At 39.0% G+C, this 17,716-nt stretch overlaps 2 protein-coding genes across 2 annotated transcripts in view; one reads left to right on the top strand and one right to left on the bottom strand.

Annotated features, from left to right (window-relative positions):
• LOC124064477 overlaps positions 1-17,716 on the top strand; it is a 956,368-nt gene that overhangs the window by 20,497 nt on the left and 918,155 nt on the right. The window lies entirely within an intron of this gene.
• On the bottom strand, positions 8,750-13,186 carry LOC124064468 (fibulin-7). The gene is made up of 8 exons (XM_046398969.1): positions 13,172-13,186; positions 12,608-12,767; positions 12,336-12,506; positions 11,632-11,757; positions 10,461-10,646; positions 10,206-10,343; positions 9,731-9,866; positions 8,750-9,585 (listed from the first exon to the last, which is right to left on the bottom strand). Exons 1-8 carry the CDS (start codon positions 13,184-13,186, stop codon positions 9,222-9,224), a joined length of 1,296 nt encoding a protein of 431 aa, XP_046254925.1. The 3' UTR covers positions 8,750-9,221.

Here is a 17,716-nt window from a genome sequence, read left to right as displayed (position 1 = left end):
AGAATTTTACTTTTGTTGTCATAACATGCAGGTAAAGTTACATCATCTTCACAAAGAAACATCACCATCATTGTCATATTTTTATACAAAATACCTGTGATCGCAGATAGCACAAGCTCTTGGTGAATTTTAACACAATAAGCCACAAACAGCTCAGTCTGTTTAATAAATATCAGTCACTTTGTGTATCCACACAAAGTGTGTATGATCTTTGCTGAGTAGTATATTTTGAACATTGAGGCAGACTGAGACTTGTTGTCAGAGTACTGTATTCACAACAACAAAATCACCAGTTGACCAAAGCATTCAAAACGTTAGCATTCAAAACTCGATTTCATCCTTGTATCCCGTGCACAATATAAAAATCATAAAATGACATCAAAAAGTAATAATAAAAATACATCCTGTTTAAGAGCCATCATGCAGCAGTTGTACATATGTGCAAATACAGTAGAAATAGTCATGAAACAACTGACACATCAATGATGGCAAAGTTTGTGTAGTTTGTTGGTTAATTTTGTTCCTTTGTGAAGGACCATGCAATAAGAACCTAATATGATATATAATCTGATATGATCTTCGCATCATTGGTGTCTAAGCAAATCTCTTGTACAGAAACCACCTTCCACTATGTGCAGGCACAGCCAGCCAGTGTAACGGCAGAATTTTATTGTTGTTGTCATAGCATGCAGGTAAAGTTACATCATCTTCACAAAGACACATCATCATCATTTTTATAATTTTATACAAAATACCTGTGATCACAGACTTTGTGTGAATCCACACAAAGTTTCCAGTATGATCTTTGCTGAGTAGTATATTTTGAACATCGAGGCAGACTGAGACTTGTTGTCAGAGTACTGTATTCACAACAACAAAATCACTAGTCTTCCAAAGCATTCAAAACATTAACGTTCAAAACTCTGTTTCATCCTTGTATCTCGTGCACAGTATAAAAATCATAAAATGACATCAAAAAGTAATAATAAAAATACATCCTGTTTAAGAGCCATCATGCAGCTGTTGTACATATGTGCAAATACAGTAGTAATAGTCATGAAACAACTGACACATCACTGATGGCAAAGTTTGTGTAGTTTGTTTTTTAATTTTGTTCTGTTGTGAAGGACCATGCAATAAGAACCTAATATGATATATAATCTGATATGATCTTCGCATCATTGGTGTCTAAGCGAATCTCTTGTACAGAAACCACCTTCCACTATGTGCAGGCACAGCCAGCCAGTGTAACGGCAGAATTTTACTTTTGTTGTAATAACATGCAGGTAAAGTTACATCATCTTCACAAAGACACATCACCATCATTTTCATATTTTTATACAAAATACATGTGATCACAGACTGTGTGTATCCACACAAAGTTTCCAGTATGATCTTTGCTGAGTAGTATATTTTGAACATTGAGGCAGACTGAGACTTGTTGTCAGAGTACTGTATTCACAACAACAAACTCATTAGTCTCCCAAAGCATTCAAAACATTAACGTTCAAAACTCTGTTTCATCCTTGCATCTTGTGTATATAACATATATATATATAAAATCATAAAATGACATCACAAAGTAATAATTAAATACATAGTGTTTAAGAACCATCATGCAGCAGTTGTACATATGTGCAAATACAGTAGTAATAGTCATAAAATGACTGATGCATCAATGATGGCACAGTTTGTGTAGTGTGGTTGGTTAATTTTGTTCCTTTGTGAAGGACCATGCAATAAGAATAGACATTTAATTGACATTGAATAGACATTTTTTAAGAGAAAATTTTCATTTGTAAATTCTTTTTCTAATTCCTATTTCTATTTCCAGTTAAGATATGAAGTAATAAACTAATGTAATTTTGTCTATTTATTTATAGATTACTAGATCAATATCGTGTCCCCAAATACACTGTTGGTACATGAAGATACAAAGAAATGACACCATTATCAGAACAATGCACTTACCTGCGGTTATACATTACTGCATGCCGGCTGTGTCTTTGAATACAGCTCCTTCATGCATTTTATTGGATCTGTGTGAGCTCCGTCTAATCTTGACTGTATATAATACAAAATTATACTACTACTCCACAAAACACATTTTCAATGCTGTTTTAAATTCACATTTTGCATTTACTTGTGCCAATATTCAATCATAGCGCCGAGCAGAGTCTCACGCCTGCAGAGCTCTCTGAATTGTGGCTTTAGCTCATGGATTTAGTAAAATTACGGAGCATATATTTTTCTGTTTTAATATTTAAATAACACTTTTAGATCAGGTTCAAATCCAACTGAACAACCAAAGTTTACATCTCATAAAAATAAATGGAATCAATGGAGAGGGAGAATAGAGGATGCTGATGTCCAACTCTGTGGTTACTGATAGCTGAATATCAAACACAGAAAAAAAACAAGCAAACAATAAAACTACAATGAGATTAACTTGAAAACTACTGCTGAAAGCAAACACTCAACAGCGGGTCAACAGTTTTACACCAGATATTTCTTTATGAAAATGAAAAGAAATCATTGTAATTTACAGTTTTGTTGTAAGATGCAAGGTTATAAAGCCTGCTTTATACGTACCTGTTGGTCTCTCTCTCTCTCATATACGTACACACACACACAAGCACACACACTTATACTCACCTACCTCTTTGCTATAGTTTACTTACCCGTCTTCAGTTTCTATGCATGTAGATTTCTGGATATGATTAATTCACCAGCTCTCTGCTGTTCCTCTGTCCAGCCCATTGTTTGAGAGTGACCAGTGGAGTCATCTGGTCTTGGTCTTTTATAGAGCAGCTCAGTGACAAGTGACCTGACAGCATCTTGGTGTCACACTCCTGGAGACCTAAATGCATCAATACTGTATGTGTGTATATTGTTTGTGTAGACCCTTGGGACTTTCAGACACGTTGTCTTTGTGCAACTATGATATAACACTTATATAACAAAGAATTAATCTCACAATTTTCATAGGTGTCAGCTTGATTAAATAAACAGAATAAAGGTATTTTGATGAACTGTTCTTTGATGAAAGCTTGCTTGTTTTTTTTTTTTGTTTTGTTTTGTTTTGTTTTGTTTTGTAGCACGGGGTGTAAGTTCTCACCACCCCCTGTGAGGAACCTATTAAAAGTTCATGCCTCAACTATTGATTTGCCCCTCACACTCATTACTTTCAATTTTTGGCTTGTGGGCTTGCATGCCATGACACAAAGGCACATGTAGTGTTCACACCTAACCTGAAAATGAGCAACAAGCTGCAACATGATGCTGCAGATCGAACGTGAAAGGTTAGAAATTAAAGACAGGCCTCAGACCGCAGTAAATAAATAATAAATAAAAAACAATGAGAAATAACAATGTAATAGATAGTGGAAAATAAAAGCAACAGATAAAAAAATGACAACAGTAAATAAAACAAAAGAAATTGAGAATAAGCTAGATTAGAGTGCAGGCAGTAGTCATAAGGGATAAGCTATTCTGAACAAGTGAGTTTTGAGTTTGGCTTTAAATTGGGGTAAAGACTCTGAGTTGTGGATGTTGTTGGAGCCGCATTCGTTTTGTATGCCCAGATGTTAGTGTGTTGGTTCCCCTGTTTGCCCAGTGGGTGGGGCTGCAGGTATATATATACATCTCAGGAAGGTGTTTGCTAATTTTAACCCTCAAGTAGCCTGCCATGGTGTCTAATTTGTTTTTTGTCTGCATGTTAAGTAAGTAGCCTGTGTACGTGGACATTAAGTGCATGTGAAGTTAATGTGAGAGGTGACGAGTGTGTGAACGAGAATGGCAGTACTGTGTGGGGTGAGAAAAGGGCAGAGACGGGCATTACTACGAAGATGAAAGTAGCAATATCGGCTCATACTATTAATGTGGGCTTTAAATGAAAGAGTGCTGTCGAAGATGACCCTCAAGTTCCGACCCTGACTGGAGGGAGAAACTGAAGAGAAGCTGTAGAACCTGGAAAGAGTAGAATTGGTGTCTATGAGGAGACAAAAAAAAATCATTATGTTTTATCATTGCTGACATCTAGGTAAATATAATATATGACCAGTCTTCGAATGGCTTGTTAAAAACTCTACAGATCAATATGTACACTGACAGAAAAAGACTGGAGGACAATGACCCATAAGAACATGTTTGTGTGCACAGTGCACTCACACCAACACCCAAGAAAATCCAATAATTTTCCTCTCTAGTTTCATATAGCATCAAGCAACAGTTTCTTATTTGTGATAATGAACAGGCATGAGAGTGAAAGACACAAAAAAAGGTGTGTCACATTTACCCATGAACTTAACTGACTTGTTTCAGAACATACACAGAATAGAAGCTCACTTATATCAGAGTCACAGATTGTTAGACCCACACTGATGAGAGAGAGAGAGAGGGAGAGAGAGAGAGAGAGAGAGAGAGGCTGAACAAATGAAACTTTAACAAACTTATTCAAAAAAAGAACAGAAGGCGGCTGGGAATCCAGGTTAAAGGTCCAAACAAAAGAAGAATCCAAATGAGACAGGGAACAGCCAACCTGAGAAACACCAAAGGCAGCAAACAACTATACCACTATCTTGGGTGGATAATCTGGGGGCAGAGCTGAAGTCCTACAGGAGTCCTCATGTGGGTGGCTGGGTGCAGAACAGGGGCCCAATGGCGAAGGCAGGACCCGTCTGGAGGCTGGCGACATGAATGGAACCACCCAACAGAGTGGTGATGATTCTTGAGATCAGGACGTGAGACCTGCAACAGGGCAGCAAGACGGGAGATGGGCTGAAGAGCAGGATCAATTGTCAGTGGGTGTGCCGACAATGGACCATGACAAGATAAGCTCTCTGCTAATGTATCAAGGCTCCTCGATTAGAAGCAGCCTGATGAAGTTGTGTGGCTTCTAGTATGGTGTCTGTGGAGTCCATGCTGTGATCAGTTTGTACTGTTACACAGAGTCACAAATTGGTTGGACACACACACTCGTGCAGACACGAGGGAGGAGGTGAACGGAAGAAACTTTAATGAACAAACTTACTCTAAAAAGGAACGGAAAAGAAACAGAAGGTAGCTGGGAATACAGGTAATAAAGGTGAAAAACAGCAAACTTGGGAAACGCTAAAGGCCGCAAACTCAAACGAACTGACAACACACACAAAGAGAACAGAGGTATATATAGGGGAGTTAACAAGACACAAGTGAAAACGAGGGCAGGGCAAACAATCAAAAAAGGAGGGAAAAAACAAAAACAGGAAAAAACAGGTAACTTAAGAAACACTAAAATCAAAGACATCATCAAGATAATATCAAAATATCTATCAAAATTAGAAATGGAAATGTAAAGCTGGACAAGATACAAGAGGCAATAAACTACACAATAAAACAGGGAACAAACTAAACAAACTTCAAACCATGACCTCACTAACAATTTAACTTTGTTTATTCACACAACCGAGGCAGATAAGACCTGTTGTATTATAGTGGTCTAATAATAAAACAATGGCAAGAAATCTGTCAGAATCCATCAGTTAATAAATGATGAAGCTGAAGATGAGCCACAGAAGTGTTCATTAAATTTTGTTGTCATTGTTGGAACCAGTCTTCTCCATAGGCCTTTTTCAAAGTAGGCCTGAGGATGATACACAGTACAGTGAGATTTCCCTTATTCCCTCGACTTTACAATATATTTCAGCTCACGGATTTTAGTGGTAACTCTGACTCTCATCTTTAATTTGAAGGTCTTTTAGATTCATGTGAACAGTATGTGGTATTTTGTTCTCAGCAATAGCCATTGTTTGAAAGTACTGAAGTAAAGCCAAATTTTACTTTCCTAATAGGTTTTAACTGCATTTAGTAATCACTTAGTTCGTCACATAGAGACTCCTTCATAATAGCTTATCAAGAGATCTTTGAGAGTTAGAACCAGCTGGCTGTGACCTAAGCCATTTCTCCTTTTGACTTTGCCAGATTATTTGCTTGATCAAAAACTTATCAAACTTATCTGTAAATATACAGTAACTCCAAGAAAGCTTCCATGATCCCCTTTTATGTTATCATTAAGCACATGCTGCGGTAGTTGCTGCCTAAAAATTTAATAAGAATTTGTGTAGTTCTGTAGGTCTAAAAATCCCAACTAACGTCAATAAGTGACAAAACTACATTAGTTGGTGCCAAAATGTCACTTTAGTCTGTTGATTTTGACATTCTTCCTTTTTATGTGAAACGAAGGACCTTCGGTATGTCTTCATGGTTTTCATTCCAGGCAGTTGTCATACTGAACTCATAACTTGACTGATTTTGCTTCAGTTGACTGAATCAAAGTTTGAATTACTTTGAAGAAACTAACACATCTTCCACAATATTCCTATCTATGATGTTTCATCTTCATGTTTTGGTTAAAGATAAAACAAAATTTTGGCCATAAATTTTGTATGTGTCTAATTTTACCAAGCACATTACATATCTTTTGCCATATGCTCAAGCTAAGATAACAGATAAGATAAGATGAGACTGAGGGGAATTTTATTCATTATAGCAGCCAACATTTAGCAGGACAAGAAGTGCAAAAGTATAAGAAATGATAAAAAATACAAGATTATATTAAAAAGAAATATACAATTTATATACCTATACAAATTGTATATTTCTTTTTAATATAATATATATGTATAGGTCATATATATATGTATAGGTCATATATATACATATATTCAGTTGATTTGAAGCTCTGATTTTGCATTTTAAGTTCTTTTCTCTACATGATTCATTTATTTGTTTTTTTTTTTATTATTCATGTGATCACATTGTACCTTTAACAAAAAACAAACAAAAATACGCTAAGTATATAAATCTGACCCCATGTGCTTCACAAATTACCTTGTATGAGGATGACTACAATCTCAGAAATAAAAGTTGTAACATAAAAGTCTTTGTGACGCCAGACTCTCAAAAGTGAAGAAACCAACAAATTTCAAACTAACAATGCTTAGGCTATTGCACCACTACTAGTGTACAGCATGTGTCCTCAGGGACCAACAGGGGGCAGTATCACACTATGGTTTAAGTGCACACGAATACATGAACCTTTTTTTTTTTTTGCAATGACTTCAAGACCTGGACTCAACAGTGAATATATTGATATTTAAGTATAGCGCGTACTTAATAATAATTGAGCGTGCATCAAAAAAACACTGATAGAAAGTGTCTTAATCGTCTAAGAACAGTTTGGGTATCTAAGTTAGAAATAGAAAATGAGGATCCGTACCTCCTTGTTTTCTGCCTGCTTTGTACTGTACTGACTTGGAACACAGGCCTGACCACAACTACTGTGGGCACTATTGGCATGCCTGCTATCCTGCCCCTCCCTCCTCCCCTCACCTGCATGCCCACATCAAACAGCCCTGGACCAAACTGACTGGACTGATTATGACGTCCTGTCTGCACTCTCTGGAGCCTCAGCAGACCCAGCCACGCTCTCCATGCCAAGAGACAAGATATTCTCTTTCAAAAAGTGAGTAACAGTGATAATGCGGCCTGTCCAGTGTGACTCGGTTGCATTGGAGAGCGCTGTAGAGAAGAGTTGGTGAAGCAGGAGGAGTGGGGTTAGAAGAACGTGAAGGTGGACGTAATATGATGTGGTGGGGGTGGTGATGAAAAGAAAGGACAGTGAGGTGAAAAGTGAAACGGCACAGAAAGAACACCTGATACAGACTGGATGCTCTCACAGGTAGACTTTCTCAGAGCCCAGTTTGTATACATTTGTCTAAGTTGTTGTGCACCAGGCTGGACATAGAAAGGGTGAGCTTTAGAGGAATAGAAAGGGGGTTTATTTGGGTTCTCAGGTGGGAGCTATGTGGATACAGGAGGAGAAAAACAGTCTGGTTAGTCATCACCTCTCCCTGAGGGGTAAACATAAAGACAGGCTCCCATTCAGCTCTCCCTTTGCCTATACTTCCATTAAGACAGAAGAGGTAGCGACAGAGTGAAGAACAGTGAGAGATTTTCTGTGGTAGTAATAAAGACAGCAGGTTTTAATTCAGTCTGCACCCCTTGCTGGGTCACTGACTGACTGGCGTGAATCATCCTCTCCTCCGCATTCTCTACTCCGCCATCATACTCTGTCTGCATCCCTATCTCTACGCATCTTTTTTTCTTCACTCAGCTTGCAGTCTTGTGTCAGGATATTGTTGCTAAAAGCCCCCCCCCCCCACCGTACCCATCTCCTTGATGGTGTCAACAGTGGCAGAGTGTGGAACCTCCTCTGCAACTAAAGACATCCTGTTTGTTTCCAGTGAACCTACACTCTATCCACAGATGCACTTTTGTTTGGATTCTTCTATCTCAGAAGGTTGTGTAACAGAGCAGTAGATAGATGGTTGGTGCAGTACAGAGGTGACGCATTTCATCACACCTTTTCCAAACATACACCTCCTCACAAATGGAAGGTGATCGCACACATCACTCGCAAGGTGCATGTGGCGTGTACTTGTTTTGCAAATCTAAAAGTGAAAGTTATTCATGCACTGTAAGTACACAGTGGCTCTTTGAGCAGCCTGACTTTGGCTGTCTGTAAGCTGAACAGCGCTGCTCTATATTACAAGAATTTAAGCGTTTCCCAAACAACCTCATGTATATCACTTACGTAAATGACCAAACATACGTGCATTCAAGTCGTAGCAAATAATTCACGCAGTTGCAAATAAAAGCCAAAACAGTTTACATGGTGTTTTATTGATTGTATTGGATATTATAGCTGTAGTGAAACCAGAATATAAATAAAACAACAACTAAAACAAAATAAAACAGTAAAGGGAATTACAAAATCTTCACATGTCATGATTACATATCCAGTATACATAACAGAAGTGTCAACAAAGCAAGACTGTCATTAACAAAAATTTCTTTCAGGGTGAACTTGGATGTTGAATGCTGTTTTATTGTTGCTACATCATGTCATTTGCCACTCATTTAAATTTTTGTGCAATAAAGATATTTTAGCTTTTTTATAGTTTTTAGTAGTAATTTTAGTCCACACAAAACACTTGATATACAATCACTTGTGAGTTAATATGCTGGTACATGCTTACTTTACTACCCTTTTAAGCTGCAGCAACTCCTTTTGCAACAGTACAGGCGACTTTAAAGATGGTCATCACAACATTTCAGAGTGTCACACATCCATGGTCAAATAAAGTCATTAACTTAATCTAAACCAGACTGTTGTTTTTCTAGAAATCATACTGGGAAACAAACATGGTGACTTTAGTGATATATCTCCCCAGCTGGACTCTTCTTTCCAGCTCGCTCATCTCCACTTCTGCCTCCAGTGTGGCAGGGCCCTGCACAGGACTCACCAGCATCAGCTGACCTGTCACACGGTCTGATCGCTGGACTGTGAAGTGGCGTCGAGCTTGCCTTCCTCCCAGCAGGGAGAAGCGAAGTGTGTCACCCATTGGGCGCAATGCTGAGACCCTGAACATGACGCGAGGAGCTGACAGGTTGGACACAACAGCCAGATAATGGTAAGAAAAAGAGTTTGGGGCCTGAGAGCATGCCTTATTGTCCACCGGACATGGATTACGTTCGCAGCGCCTGGAAAAATGAGTGAAAGAAGAAGTGTTCAGTCTGTGGAATCAAACTCAGATTTCACCTCCATCTCCTGTACTTGTTACTATGCATCTCAAATGAAAAATCACTCTTGGATGTAAAGGAAAATAAGATAAAGTGTAATGCTCACATAGGAGACGTCTTAACATATGTAGCATTAGGGATTTTGGGGCAGTCCACACGGATGCATTGGAAACCACCATATGTATTAATGCACATCTGGTCTTTTGTGCAGTTGTTTTGTCTGGTGGCACACTCATCAATGTCTGTGAGGAAACAGTGAGTTATTGAAAAAGAAAAGGTATATCCTTCATGCAGTATGATAATCAAATTCTCAATTATGTAACTTGAAGCTGAATCCACTGTAAAATTACTCAAATGTGTGAGCTTCCGTTAAATGTGATTTAATATCCAGGGCTAGTGATTTGGTCCTTTACATAACAAGCTTTCTATCTCATGTAGTCTAAGAAGTACAGTAGCATGTTTGTTATATATAAAACAGGAATCTGGGCCAGCAGTGGTAAGGGCTGTACTGTGGTGTCGATGAGATGTCTTGACATTAAAATGAAAAGTGAAAGCAAAACAAAACAGAAAAAGAACAGCACCTTTACAGCTGCGTCCGTCGCGGGTCACATTGTAACCGATGGGACAGGAACAGCGGTAGCCACCAGGGGTGTTAACACAAGCATGTAAACACAGTCTCCCGGCCTGACCATTGTGGAACAGCTCACATTCATCTATATCTGAAGTGAACATCAAGCACACACACACACACACACACACACACACAGTTAGCATCCTACATGGAAACATATTGCTACATATATATATCTGTTTCAGTGGGCAGGTATTAGTCGTACCAGTACAAGTGTTGCTGTCCCTGCCAGAGATGGTGTATCCCGGCTCACAGGTGCAGTGGGTGGTCCCTTGCGTTAGGGTGCAACGTGATGGACGAACAAAGGGCCCAGTGGTGGCAGCAGGCAATGTAGAAGCAGCAGCTGTGGCTGGGGAGGTGGCGGCAGAGGTGTTTGTCATGGTGACAAAGACTGAATGAGAAGAACATAAAGTTGGAAAAGTGAGAATCTGTACAGCGTGTTTTCCCTGCTGTGATGTCTTCAGTGCTGTAGAGCTCAGCAACATCCACTGAGTCATTTATGGACAGTGTGCGACAGATGCTGTTGATCTGCAGAATATTGTGATGTAAGTCAGAGTCAGTCAGTTTTAAATTTAAGAGGAATTAAAGAGAAGAGTGATTGGGTTTTAAAACTCATTTATTACTGTGATTAAAAAGTATGTGGAGCTTTAATGTGCAGACACTCCTTATGCTTAAATTCAATGTTACGTCATGTTTTTCAGGACATTTAAAGTCACCATGTAAAAATGCTGGCATCATTTATTCACACAGGTAAGGTGTGATATCACATTATTTCAAATAAGGTTTTGTCTCCACCAAAGCCAATAGTCCACTCATCATGTAAATCTGAAAGTGCAAACTTCACAATCAATATTATTGCCTTGTGAAGCCTTTAGTTTAAACACTTTTCCTTACAATCTGTGGTGGAGGAATACGAATTAATTTATTTTCCAGCCGAAAATGTTCCTGCTCTCTGCGTGTAATATTATTGGACGCACAGATTCACAGCCTTAAATCCACCATCCACATCTAACAGGCAGCAGCTGTCAAACAGTCAGTATTGTCTCTGACTATGAGCTGGAATTCAGTAAAACCCACTTTGTGGTAAGTAGCACTGGCTTGTATTGGCAAGCCAAACCACTGGCCAGAGTAATCTCCCTTAGCAGACTGTGAGGATTTATGATACCAGCCTATAAAAAATGCCCTCTGCAGTAAAGTGTGGTCTTAAATACCTATTTGTCATATGTAGCTCCTAATATTAAGATATCTGAACATTTGGTACAACCAGACAACCCGTCCCTGAAGTGTTGTTACTTGTCATCTAAATATGAACAGCTGTAAAACTGTCAAGTAAAACCATGTGTGTGTGGTCTGAGTATGTTGTGTATTATACCTACATGTTGGCATGGGGCTCTGACAGGTGGCTCCAGACCAGCCTTTGGCACAAACACAAGAGAACTGGTTCACTTCATCCACACATGTCCCGCCATTCAAGCATGGAGAGGACGCACACTCATTGATGTCTGAGTGAAAAGAAGAGAAAACTCCATTACCGCATTTGAACCTTCTAAAGACATAAGGATGTATGCAACCAGATATCTTTGATGCTTAAAGATAAAAGAACATGACATCATAGCATATGTATGTTAGAGTGAGAGAAAATGGAGCAGGTGAGTTGATATTAGGTGCAGCCAAAATGTATGGGAAGTCCTGTCGTGATCAAATGGCCTTTGAGCTGTTACCCTGAAGCCAGCTAGCTGTCAGGGGACATAGCGGATGGAATATCACATGTCACAGCATTCAGTAAGCTCTCAGAAAAATGACCAAAGAGGATATATGATCATGTGTCACATATGAAATGTATCTCTACATGGAAACACGTTGGTAACATGCATGACGCACAATAGAGATTAAGAGAGGGGAAGCCGACAAAGAAGACAATGACAATTTGTAAAAGTGATCGGTGGGTTGGAAAACAGCACCAGTGGGTGGTCAGGGTGATGGAGTGGACAGGCACTGGTGAGAAGACGATAAGGAGGCAGAGGGGAGAGTGACCAACACAGTGGGGCCAGGTGGTAGGAGATTGGTGCTGGTCTCTCACCTCGGCAGGTAGTCTGCTGGCCGCTCCAGGTAAAGCTTTCTTGACAGACCCTGCTCTCTGATCCCACTAGTTCATAACCGGGGTCACACAGAAAGTGAATCTCATGGCCCACGCTGTGTGACTTGCCAAGTTTTCTCCCATTGATGGGTGCATCGACTTTTGGACAGGTACCTGTTAGAAAGTAGAGGGTGACTTAAAAATCAGAGGGAGAGATACAGATATTTCAACATCTAACACTGAACATATCAGTCTTTGTGAGGGTTTTTGCTTACTGTTGATGGCCCTTGTGGTCTGCTTCCCTGCATTGCTTTGCAACAGGTTTATTTTCTTCTTCAGATTGCGAAGACTCTGCAGGTACGAGGCTTCATGGGCTGAGAGAAGCTTCTGGACTTGCTTCAGAGATCCTTGTATTTCCTGTTTACTAGGACAATCCTGGGACAAAACAGACAGGATAGTTTTAATAAGCAATAATTAATATTTCACAACAACTTGCTGATTTTTGAAGAATCTGATTTTCTGACAAGACCAAAAAAACCTAAATTAGGATATCAAATATTCAGTTTTCATTCTTTAATTTATTCTTTGCAAAGTAAGGTGCAGCTACATAAATTAGGTGCTTTTGTCATTTTCATGTACACTATATATAGTGTTGCTATTCAGATCTTGAAAGCCACATATTATGAATTAAAAAGGAATGCTGTTTTGCCAAATTTATGCATACAGAAACGCTTTTACTCTGGCTCAGGTGAGTGAAAACCAAATATTTGTAAGCATGAAAAAGAGACCACACAACCACATGTCGGTGATGTCAGTGATGTATTAGCAAGAGAGCTAACTTTCCATTCATTCATCATTCACAAGGCTCCAAGCAATGCAAACATTTTTACAACTAAAAGATAGAAAATAGATACTTTATTGATCCTGAGGGAAATTCAAGCTCTTTATTTTTAATAGTGTCTAAGTCAGAAAAAGTACTTACCCATAAAAAAACTTTGCGAACAACACATTTTCATCATCATGTTGCACTCCTACCTTTCTGTCTACAATTGAAATTTCAGTTCTTGCCACCAGATAACCTCAAATAAATTACTCCTGCATGTTTTAATCTGTATGAACACTTCAGAATTTTGCCAGTAGGGAAAAAGAAATTGTGCACCCTTACATGCCTATGAATACCCGAGGTTACTCTATCAAAGTAACTGTGTTGCTTTTTACTCAGTTTTGGATGGTGGATGGTTTGATTCAAAGTAAAACAGGAGTCATCTCCACTGCATGTAAGCAAATGCACTTGGAGTCTGTGCAGCACAGAGCCTTGTTGTTATATCAGGGAGTAAATGCAGTGGGATCAGAGTATATTTGGCCACTGTGAGTCTTTGCAAGCAGGAACCTCCTCTTCTCAAAGCTAGATACTGTAACTCAGTCATAAAAACAGGGGACACTCTCTGAAAGTAAGTAGTTTCTTGTTATGTGGTTTTTAGGTGTGACCTCGTGCAGAGGTTTAAAATCTTAACGAAAAGTTATGTAACCATTTCTGTAGGAGAGGGGATGAGGTCAGCAAAACTTATTTAGCTTGCATTATAGGGAATCTTTATGATGTGCTGGATTTAGCGTTGGGGGTCAGTCAGTCTGGTATATACGCCCACAGCATAAACATCACTTATGTTACAACCTCTCTTTCTATTGGCTGGAAGTGCAAAGGAGTGGCACTGTTTTCTGTCCATGTCCTCTCCTTCATTCAACAGCGTCATTCTACACCTACTGCCTTGTCCTCTCATGCATGTTTTCAGACAACCAATTAGTGTTTTCATCCAGCCAGAGTTATGTAAGAAGTGTAAATATTTGTTCAAAACACCTTTCTGATTTGGACAGAACTGGACAGAACTGAGGTCTGGAGAGACTTCAGTCAGGTGTGGGGGAGAAAGGCGGGGGTGACTTGGTGTTTACAGTGTAGCTGTCAAAGGCCTCTTTCTACCCAAGCTAACTAACATTTCACATGGCTTCATGTTAACTGGGTGACAGTGTGCATACTGCACTACAGCTCAGGATTACAGTATAGTACTTTTAAATCAAACTATTTGTCAAGTTATTTTATGTCTGACAACCCTGAAACACTGAAATGCAACTTTAGAACAGACACAGACATGCATGCAGAAACCTAAAGAGATTCATTCACAGTCAGTGAAGCACAGTGTAGATATATTCAGTATATATTGAGTCAAAAACTTTATATGTGATGCCAGGCAAGACATTCACAGTAGGACCTGTTCTGTCCTTACAGTAAGAGGAGAGAGGTTTCAAGCTGTGCATAGTAATCAATTAACTGTCTGTGTAAGCATGTCTCAGCCTGAGACATTGCACTCACTCACCTGTCCAAAAACAGGATGAAGCAAGCAGAAACAAAAAAAGGTGGCGGCAATCGCAGTTGACGCAAGCATGTTTCCACTGGTCCCGATCCAGTCAATGATCAGTCCTCAAATGTGTGAAAAGCTGCAGGCAGCGTGAACTTTGAGTGTGTGCAGGGACTCCAGGTGAGAGAATGACCACAGCTGGCAGTGGAAAAGCTGCTGCAGCAAACCTCTGAGGAATGTTGGATTTACTCTTCAGGAGCCAATCAGAAAAAGAGACTTCAAGAAAAATGTGACCACAATATTATCCCTTTACTTAACATGGTGTGCACTTCCTCTCTATATCTTGTTTATGGTGAAGTGGAAGAAAACTGAACTATTCTGAAAAAGATGTTGCACGTCATGTACATTATGTCAAGAAATACATGAGATGAGAACCATTCTGAAGGACAGAGGCATGTGGGACTTCACAACGCAAATAAAAGGATATAACTGCAAAACTTCAAAACACAGGATTAGAGCCTGTTTTCTCGAGTTCTATAATAATATTAAAGGCTAATATTAAAGGCTATTAAAGGCTTTTTTGTTTCTATTTTTTTTACTGCAATAAGATCTTAAAACACAATAATAAAGGGTGACAATAGTACCAGCTATACTTAGATGAAAAATTACATTACCATACATCAAACCATCTTACTCATCAGCTCAACTTGGTATCAGAATTCTGCATTTGCAAGTAGTGATGGACAACAAGGTGCATGAAGATCACAGGTGGTAAATATTTATTTTTGCTTTATATTCAATATATTCCTACTGCAGGTCAATGATGGTGATTTAAGACTCAATCCTTTTTTTCCCCTAACAATTAACCTGTTGCTGTTTTGCACCTCAGTGTGGTTTGACAGAGCTGCATTTATCTCAAGGGGGGAATTATTGTGCCACAGTTGCAGCACAAAGTAAGAGTGGTAACATTCAGTACGCAGTATGACAGTGTCTCAGTAGGAGTTTGCAGCTGAACAGGGCTGCTTTAGAGAAAACATTTACTGTGTAGATGGACTTTTGTCCTCAGTGTGTGCCACCAACACCGTCGCAATAAAGAGTAATGAGGAGGCTCATGCTCCAGAGTACTGCGCTGAGCTCAAGCAGGAAGGAGCTTACAGGATTTCCTGTTGCTGCTGGATTCACCTGAGAAATCATCTTAGTGGGTGGCTGTGTTTGACTGAGTCCAGGACAGACTGTGATCACAGCTGCTGATTGGCTCAGCAGGGTCAGACAGTCCCTTACTGATGCAGCAAAATCAGAGATAAGAAATAACTGAGTGGGCTGGGGACTGAATCCTAAGTGAAAAATACATTCAGACCACAGGGAACAGAAATGAGTGGGAGTCTATTGTGTTGCGCTGCAGTCATGTCCAGACTCTGAATCATCCCCAGAATGTGCGGCTCATGATTCATGCTTCCCACACTGGGCCTATAAGAAAACATTGTCACCATGTCTAAACAGACGCCCAGACAGCTTCATCCCGTGCCTTTTCACACTCAGACCTATCAGGTCACTTTGTACCACTTAAAGTTCTGCCACTGCATGTTCTGCTAAACTTTAAATATCTGAAAAAATATCACAGTGTTGAAGAACATAAAACTACATCCTGAACTTCGGCCTGTCCATAAAGCATTATACATGGTGACTCATCTGAATGACGGACATCCGTGTCTCGAAACAAACTTCCCCTCATTTAACACACTGATGAACACTCATGCTCAAGAGTAAACCTCTCTGTTTGTCATCTGGAAATGATGAGAGAGCTGATTAAGCAATATATTTTCATCCTCGGTGGCTGACTGGTACCAGTTACACACCTGCTGTCTGAATCGGAAAGCAGGCTAAGTATTTAATTTGAAATCTACGCAAGGAATATCCTTAAGTACAACTGTGAGATACTTTACCTGGGTATTGCCACCTTGTGTCGTTTTATTATATTTTAGAGAAAATACTTTAAGCTCCACTAAATATATTTTACTTCCATTGTCATCTTTTACAGATCATTTACACACAAGTCATTGTTATAGGCTGAAGAAGTCAGCAGTGAATAAAGTAAAAAGCAAGCTGAAGTGTTGATAAATCAGTGATAATAATATAGTAACAAATGAAAAATATAACTAAGGAGACTAATAACTAAGTACTAATTTCAGTTATGCAAATTTTTGAGTGTAAAACTTTAATGTATAATAAGGCATATTTACAGTGTAGTATAGTTACTGTATAAATATAGATCTCACCACCATGTGCTGTGGTGTCTGCACTATTAAGTAAAGAAATTAAATTTAAAACAGTCAGTGTCATTTGAATCTATTTCAAAGGTAATGTAGTGCAATGAGAAGGGTTTTTTTTGTTCTGTAATATTCACCATGCAGTGGTGGAATGTAACAATGTACATTTAATTACGTTCTTAAATGAAAAGTCATTACTGAGCTACTTCATACTTCCACTCCACTACATTTCAGAGGTAAATATTGGAGTTTTTTTACTCCCCTACATCTGTCTGACAGTCATAGGTGCTAGTTACTAAGTTCCTGACAAGTGACTATCTCACAGCTCCAAATTCAACACTTGACAAAATCAAAGGCTAAGCATTCCTTTACTAGCTGATAAAACTGTCCTACATCTTAACTACATAAACCATTTAAAACTCCCTTGGGTCAGCTGAAAATATATCGCCATAAAAAGCTGTGCTTCTGAGTCAGTGAAAAGCAGACTTTTTAAACATAAGTGGGTCTCACATCACAGGATGCTACACACATGTGATGATCTTATAGAACATGAATATGAACTGTCCTAACTGTTAAAATGAGCTTAACCTCAAACATCTACAGGAGTAAAATGCGACATAAATGTAGTAGGGATGTTAGCACAAAAATGCCAATACTAAAACACTGAGAACAGAACACTTTTGCTTTTCACAGTACTTTTGAAGCACATTTTCTGATAATACTTTTACTGAAGAAAGGTTTTGAGTGCAGGACTTTGTCACAAAGC

Source organism: Scatophagus argus, chromosome 1, assembly GCF_020382885.2.
Source record: "Scatophagus argus isolate fScaArg1 chromosome 1, fScaArg1.pri, whole genome shotgun sequence".
NCBI classification, from domain to species: Eukaryota; Metazoa; Chordata; class Actinopteri; family Scatophagidae; genus Scatophagus; species Scatophagus argus.
Note: the sequence above shows the minus strand (reverse complement) of the source record. Positions and strands in the feature narration are given on the sequence as shown.